We start from the raw sequence: 7,908 nt of genomic DNA, 5'->3' as shown, positions 1-7,908 counted from the left end.
TGCTAGGCAACAAGACACAAATAAAAAGAGCATCAATAGAACTGGGCTGTGTGCCTACAGTCAAAAGCTAGGTCGTAAATACAGTGAACTCAGTGAGATGTACTTCTGATTAAACAAGTATAAGAGCATCCTATAAGTTTAGCAGTCGGAAATAAGTAGCTAGGGCACTTGTATTGGAGCCCTGAGTATTAGTCATCAGCCTAACAGCCTTTGCCCCTAGTACTAACGCCTCCTTGAATATACCCGTGCATCTGTCCCACTCTTCCCACTTCTCTGTTTAAGCCTTAGCATTACAAGTCCGTAGACCGCTTAACATGCAGCAACCCTACAGATGACCGGGGCTTTTGCGGATTTCAACCTTGACAGGCGATGGCAGCCGGCAAGAAGCCCGCCTTCAGCCATTCAACAAGTGCCCCTTTGCCGACTGCGCGTCTGCCGAGGCTGCAGCGGCAGCTGCTCCAAGCAAGCCGCCGAGCTCGGCCAGGAAAGAACACGGGAGCGGCGCAAGGGTGTCGTGGATCGCATCTCCCCGGCTCGAGAAATCATCTTTCAATGCCACCCGCGAGGGCATCCAAGCAGGACTGACACGCGGTGCAATCCCTGGGGAGTCAGCCGCTTCGATGTGCGAACCAGCGGGACTTGCTCCTGAGTAATCTCGTGTCGGGTTGAGCCTGATCCCTCGAGCACGCTAGGGATCCAGAACCTGCAACCCTGTGCGGGTTTTTTTTTTTGGTAAGCGGCTCTGACTCTGCCCAGAAAACACTTCGTGACATCACAAACACGGGCGGAAGGCATCGGCGGAACGCAAAGGCTCCAGCTCTGCGGGGTTGGTTTTTTTTGTGTAGGCGTCGGTGGGCTTTTCTCCCCTCTCTCTGCCGGAGTGAAAATTAAAGCGTTAACCCCCCCCCGCCCCCGCGCGAGAGGCTCCCCCCCCCAGTTCCAGCTGCTTTCCTTTCTCTTTCCAAGGCTACTGGCGCGCGCTCCCCCCCCCCCCAGCTCCAGCTCCGGTGGAGAAGGCGGCCAAAGGACCCTGGCCGAGAGAGGCGGAGGGAGAGACTTCAGCGACTTGAGCGGCGCAGGCAGCCAGCGAGCGACCCCCGCCCGCGCCCCCGCCCCCCTTTCCGCGCTGGGGCAGCAGGAGGCGCTGGCGGGCGCGGCTGTGCCAGGTCTTGGGCGGCCGGCCGAGGCGAGGGGCTGCTTCCCTGGGCCGGAGGGCCGGGCGGACGGGCGCTCCGCTCCTCCCTTCGCCCCCCGCGGGTGAGCCGACTAAGTCTGCGGGGAGGGGAGCCGCTCGGTCGCGCCTGGCTCCGCACCGCCCCGAGGGGACGGACTGTGGCGGCGGAGGGGACGCTGGTTTCTCGGGGCGAGGCGGGGCGCCCTCGGTGGTTCGGCGCCGAGCCCGAGACCCCTGGGCAAAGTTCCCCAAAGTGTCCCCCATGGCTCCGGGGGCCGGAGCGGTGGGCTTGCTGGCGGCGCTCGCCTCCCTCGCCGCCCCCGCGGCGGCCTTCCTCGGAGCGCCTCGCGGCCACTTCTCCGCAGGTAAGCGGCGCCGGCTCTCGCGGGGGGGTGGTGGGGTGGGGTGGGGGGCGCGAGCTCTTCCCCCCTCCCCTCTTGGACGCGGGGGGGGGCTTCGGGGTCTCCCCGCTGGAGGGGGAGGGGGGAGGCCGGCCGCTCTCTCTCTCTCTCTCTCTCTCTCTCTCTCTCTCTCTCTCGCAGGGTCCCGCGCCAGGCTGGCAACTTGGCGGTCGGACGGGGGGGGGGCGCCTCTTTCTCGCTCTGCCCGCCTCAGGTGGGGCGTCGTGGCGGGCCAGCCGCTCTCCTCCAGGCCCCGCAGGGCGGGCGGGGGGTGGTGGTCGGGGGGGGGGGTCGGAACTGCCGAAGAGCTGGGCGTTGGGGGACTGGGGGGGGGGAGGTTTCGGGATCGCGGGTCTTGGGCAAGGTGGGGAGGCGGGAAGCAGACCCCCCCCTCCTCCTCCTCCTCCTCCTCCTCCTCCTCCCTCGGTGCTCTCCGCTCGTTCCACAGGGGGTGAGGGGAGAAGGTGGGGTGGGGGGCGAATTGGCGGGCTCCTCTGCCACTCCTGGGCCTCTCTTCGGGGCGGTGTGCGTGCGTGTGTGTGCTGGCTTGCGGGGCCTGAGCCGCTGTGGAAGTTGTGCCCGTGTTTTTGCCCCGCGGCCCGGGTTGGGGGGGGGGGAGGACAATCGCGGGGTGCAGAAGGGCAGTTTGGAAAGCCCGGGCGTTGCTGCTGCGGGGTCAGGGGGCCGTCGACCTGCGGGTCAGACCTCGCTGCGGGTCACCCGCGGTCAGACCCGGGGCTGGGGGAGGGGGTTCTCTTCTGCTGCCCTCCTCCCCCGGCCAGCTCCGTAGGCTCGGCCCCAAAGGGGGAGGCGGTGGCGAAAGAGTTAAGGGCTGGAGCGGTGCCGGGGGGGGGGGGGTGGCTCGAGCAAACAGGCGGCGCCCAGGCGCGAGAGGCCGGGTCCTGCTTGCTTCTGTTGACTTTGTGCCGGGCTCCCTCCCTGCTGGCGGCGGGGCGGGTCGCGGCTGGCCGCCCCCCCCCCCCCGAGGCCGCGACTTCACCTGGGCGAACCGTCGGGCGGAGCTGCCGCGGACGTCAAGAACTTTTTGGCCATTTATTCATGGAAGGTTTTGCATTGGATTTGCCACTCTCTAGATGCCCATTTCCCCCATCTGACTTCTCAAAACTCTGCACGGCGGCTTATTGTTGAGTTTTGAGAATAGGGATGGGGAAAAAGGGCATCTCAAGAGTGGCAAATCCAAGGCAAAACCTTCCATGAATAAATGGCCTTTGTGTCTGTGACCGGCCGCCTCTTTCTTTGCAAGTCTGCCCTCGCTCTCCTTTCGGCTGAAGCTTTGCTTTTGGAAAGGTGGTGATTAAGTCGAGCCCGGGGAAGTCATCGGGAGGTTTTAGCAGGGCTGGTTAAAAAGAAGAAAAAAAAAAAAAAAAGCACAGTTGACAGCAACACAACGAAATGCAGAAACTCCCAACAAACCTGCTTGCCCAGTTCAAGGGCCGTGCACACAAATCCCAGACAAAGTATTGGATTTAACCATTTCCTCTAGCCTGAGTTGATTTCGTAGCTGAGTTCACTCATGCAGAAGCTGAATACCATTCTCAATTTAGCCTGTTTGCACCCCCCCACCCCTTGTCATGGACAGATCTCGGTGGGCCCTGGCACTGTTGGGTGTTCTGCAGATCAGATGAAACTACTTGAAGCGCTGCTTCCTAACTGTACTGCGTGTCATTTTAACCGTGCAGACTGCATGGAACATTTTCCTTCCATTGCCAAAGAGTATTAAGCAGCATTTATAAGCTTGACTTTGAAAAACACACTATTTTTTCCATTTTAGCAGGCTATTCCTGTAAATTGGTATTTGAATTAGAACACTGCCATGATTAGGATTGCCCCTAATTTTCAAAGTTGGCAATCTCACTTTGTTATTTTAGGTGGTATGTTTAAAAATAATAAATGGCAAGTAGGTGTATGTGGTCTGTGTTCTTCTTGAGCACATTTAATTTGAAATGGTATTTTGCCTTTCCAAAATTTAAGATGGGTGTACAGATTTGGATAAAATACATCAATACACTGCAATAATGTAAAGTTAAAATATGTAGACTAGAACAATGGACCACAGCAGCACACCTCTTTTCCATACTGATCAAAGGATGCAAAACTTGACATATCTAAACATATTTTTGGTAATATGGCAAGTTAAAAGGGAGAGAGGTGGCAGCTATATTCCACATATTTATGTTTCCTATGCCATACAGTATTGCTAAGCACCCCATTTATGTCTGTATGCCATCAATCAGATATAAATTTGTGTCTTAGCTGTAACAGTTACAATGCTACCAAGTATGCGGTCTCTGAGCATGGCTTTTACACTCAGATGCTGCATACTAGGACTGGTTCCTCCATCCCCCAAGGAAAGAAGTAATGTCTCTGTATTTTAAACTTCCACAGTGCTTCATGATGTAGAATGTAGAGCAGTTACCTGTTGCAAGAACAAACCAGTACTTGGTATGTTGTTGGAGCAAACCAAAAACAAACTGACCATGTCTCTGAGGGGGTTATCTTTCAGACTTCCTGCATTAAAGTTCTCCAAGGCTCATGATTCTCCCCCCACCCGTTACTTGGTATGTCATCCCTTGAGATTGCTAAAACTGTTTTCTAGGATGTGTGAGATAAATGTTTTATTCTCCATGTTCTAATTGTTTCTTGGATTCCAGTATATGACAATGAAATTGGAGCGCCATTAATTGGATACTTTCCATATTTTAATTAGAAAGGGAATGGAAAATGACTGTCTTTCAATATGGCTACAAGAATTTGGAATTGAGGCTGCCTCAATGTTTGTTTACATAAATCCCATGTAATCGCTAGTAACCTGTAATTTTTGTTGTGACTTCTCTTCACCTTGTTTACATTACTTTCTTTTTAATTTACTGCTGCTGTTGAAGGGCTCAAGAGAGATTTAGGAAGCAATCCTAAGTAAGTCTACTTAGAAGTAAATCCCATATTATTCAGTGGGGCTTACTCGCAGGACAGTATCCTTAGGATTGCAGCCTTAGAATGTAGCAAATCGGTATTTCTCTGCTAATAAATACATACAGATTGCCAAGCACAATTGCCAAATTGCATACATTGGTCACTCTAATTTATTTTACAGCATAATTGGTTTCTCTCTCTTCCACTGATTATATAAAGTTAATTGTAATTCTTGTCTGGTGTTCTGTGTTAAAGTTATCAGACCCACTATAAATGTTGGCTGTCCTGATCATAATTTAATTAACATCTTTAATAATCTTAGTCTACTAGCTGTCATTTCAGTATCTTATTGATGGGCATCACCCGTAAATTAATTGAAATTGTATGTAATCTTTAGATTATATCTTGAATTAGTTGTCAGTTTTCCATATATGAAGGGCTGTTAGGTACAAGATAACCAGTGCTGATTTTTTGTGTGTCGTGTTATGCAGTGTGCTGTAGTAACATCTGGTTGAAATATGCTTCACAAACCTGAGTGAAAATGGCTCTACTCCAAGTGGCTATCTGATGCCTTCATTCCTTCCCTCAAATAGTTTACATTAAAGCACTTGTGGGAATTAAAAGGGGCTTGGTATGCCTGAAAATGTTGCTGGAAATGGTGATATATGGGGCAAATAGCAGAAAGTGAAGTGAGACATGATTTTTTTACAAGTAGCTTCCACTCTCTGTTTATAGCTGAAAATTGCTAGGTATCTTTTTAAATTTTTTTATGAAGATATATTTACAGGTGTGTGAGGGGTTGATTCTTGGCTCTGTGCTGCTGAACAGCACTTTTAGTGCTGCTGTTCTCTCTTTTCCTGTCTGCTGTAGTCTTTTACATTAAGATGAAAGTCACATCGCCCATCAGTTTATGTTGTGTATGGATTTTACTTTTGGTGATAGGCTGGCAGATTCCCCAGGGTATGTAGGCTAAGACGATGTGGGAGTCAAAGGATAGGAGGAGGTAATAAGTCACTCTTCATGAGTGGAAGCCAGAGATGCTTCTTTGGAATGCAACCCCCCCCCCCAACTTTTCTTATATCTGACCACACCACTTCAGAGAGATAAATCTCCAGAGGATATTCATAGGATATTTCACAGTAGGAACAGAAGAAGAATTTTTATATAAATGAAAATATTCTGAACAGACATGAGGCCAGAATGCTCTACCTTCATTGCAAGGATCAGATTTCATTCTCTGTCACACACTTGATTTCTCTGCAAAGATTTAAGTTAATGTTGTCCTCCTTGATTTTCTGAAACTATGTTGTTTAAATGTTAGAATTTAATGTTTGTTAAATGGGTTATGACAGCAGAAAAACTGTAAATAGAAACTTTTAAAAGTAAAGAAAATGTACCCATTATGTAATTGTAGTCTTTTTTGCTATACCAGCAAAGAATATAGTAGGTTTTAAAGCCAAGAATATACCATTTTTTAAGTCAGCAAATCTTAAATTTAGCCAGACACAAATGAGTTTGTAGATTTAATTTAACAGCTACCATCAAAAACATTCCCCCCTCCCCCAAGTTAATCACTTTTGAAATGATATGAACCAGGTTGGTAGAACCCAGAACTTTTTGTTATAAACTGGCACAAGTTTCTAAAGCAAGAAATATTTTTTGTTAATTGTGAAACTGATTCCTCTGTGGCAAAAATGGAAGCCTTTGATCATTCATTTTATGTGACAGTCTTGAAGAACACAGTTGGTCTACACGAGTGGTGGTTCTTTGAATGAGGAAAGACTGCACAGCTCTGTATTGGGGGGAGGGTTTATTAACATGATCACTTATTCCTGGGTCCTGACCCTCTTAACTCTTCCCATTCTTAATCTTGTATCTGATTTAAGGCCCATTTCACACAATTACTGGAGATAAGCTTAACACTGCATATCTACTATCACTGGGTTTACTTGCCTCAATTGACTTGCATTCAGCTGATAACTCTCTCCTAACAGGTCGTCTTTTATATACATTCCATGGCCCAGCCAGAAACATGATTGCAATTGTAAGGGGATCATGTGACTAACTCAAAATCATTGGAATGGGATGATTGAGGTAAAGAATTCTAAATTAAAAGGTGAATACAAGGAATGATGTGGAAACAGGTGTTGTTAAGATGCTGCAGGTATCACCAGTTTTGCATAGAAGATTAATCTTTTGAAACAAAATTTGTTCTTTTGTGAACTGAAAAAAAAAAGGCAAGATACTTTTGCATGTTATTTAACCTTGCTGGTATTACTAGCCACAGAATGAAACAGGTAAATTTCACTTGACTACTCAACAAAAAGAAAAAGAACTAAGGTTTTTGTGCTTTTTAATTTTAATATTAGGAGTCATGTTAAGCCTTATTACTTAAAGAAATAAAGACTTAATGGAATTGCCATTTAGCTAGGCACCACAATTAAAATATATTAACCCTGAAAAGGTGGTGTTAGAGGATGCCATTAGAGAATACTGTAATTGAGGCCGCACGTGTCTCATTTGCCAGATGCTTGTCTGAATGCCAGAAGGAGCTTTGCTGTCACCTCAGGAAAAAAATCCTATATGGACACTATTGTAGGACTGAAATACAGCATGTAAGAAAACCGCACGCCTGGCCTGTCTGCAGTTTCATTAAATGGTACTGACCCTTTCACTTCAGTAGTAATTGTCACAACCATGGATGTTGAGAGATTCACACAGTAGTCAATAGTTTGCCATTTGACAACAGAAACACTTGTTACATTTCATGAAAGTATAGGGTATAGGGTTGCCAACTCCAGCTCAGAAAATTTCATGAGATTTAGGGGTGGTGCCTAGAAAGGATAAAGTTAGGAAAGGGAGCTCAGTGATGAGGTGGTACCATAGAGTATATCCACTGAAGCTGCCATTTGCTCTAGCGGATCTATAGGCTGGAGATCAGTTTTAATGTTGGGAGAACTCCAGGTCCCTCTTGGAGGATGGTAATTCTATGGGGCAGCATTCACACGCTCTCCAGAAAATGTTTTAAAATGTCTTCAGAAACCACATGAAAGACCACATCTCCATGTTTTGCCAAGAGTTCATGTTACATATTAGCATACACACTAGATACATATGTTTCTTCCCAAGCCTGCATTATCCTCACTATAAAGATAAATTTGAAAAAACAACTAGCTCAAAGTCATGCAATGAGTTTAATGGCAGAGTAGGAATTTGAAGTGGTGTTTCCCTGGTCCCTGTATGCCACTGTAGCATTAGCTTTTGAGAAATTTTTTTCAGAATGTCAAAAACTAGCAATGTATCTATATTTTATGACGTTGCTTTAAAAAATGTGTAGGTTTCTCAAAGTTCTAGAAATTTCTTTGTTGTTAATTTTGATCATGGAGAATTCTGCCTTCTTTA

The 7,908-nt window shown here is 47.6% G+C and overlaps 1 protein-coding gene across 4 annotated transcripts in view; it reads left to right on the top strand.

The window, feature by feature from the left end:
* Positions 1-1,436: 1,436 nt before the first annotated feature.
* PTPRK (protein tyrosine phosphatase receptor type K) overlaps positions 1,437-7,908 on the top strand; it is a 538,596-nt gene continuing 532,124 nt past the window's right edge. For 3 of the 4 annotated variants that reach the window (XM_056856093.1, XM_056856092.1, XM_056856091.1), the window contains exon 1: positions 1,521-1,539. Coding sequence is in view for 1 of the 4 variants with exons in the window: in XM_056856094.1 (XP_056712072.1) it covers positions 1,437-1,539 (103 nt within the window). In the remaining 3 variants the exon portion in view is untranslated. Of the gene's footprint in view, positions 1,540-7,908 lie in introns of all 4 variants that reach the window. The other variant, XM_056856094.1, reaches the window with a different exon arrangement.

The sequence above is a fragment of the Euleptes europaea genome, chromosome 10, assembly GCF_029931775.1.
Source record: "Euleptes europaea isolate rEulEur1 chromosome 10, rEulEur1.hap1, whole genome shotgun sequence".
NCBI classification, from domain to species: Eukaryota; Metazoa; Chordata; class Lepidosauria; order Squamata; family Sphaerodactylidae; genus Euleptes; species Euleptes europaea.
This window is presented reverse-complemented; position numbering and strand designations above follow the sequence as displayed.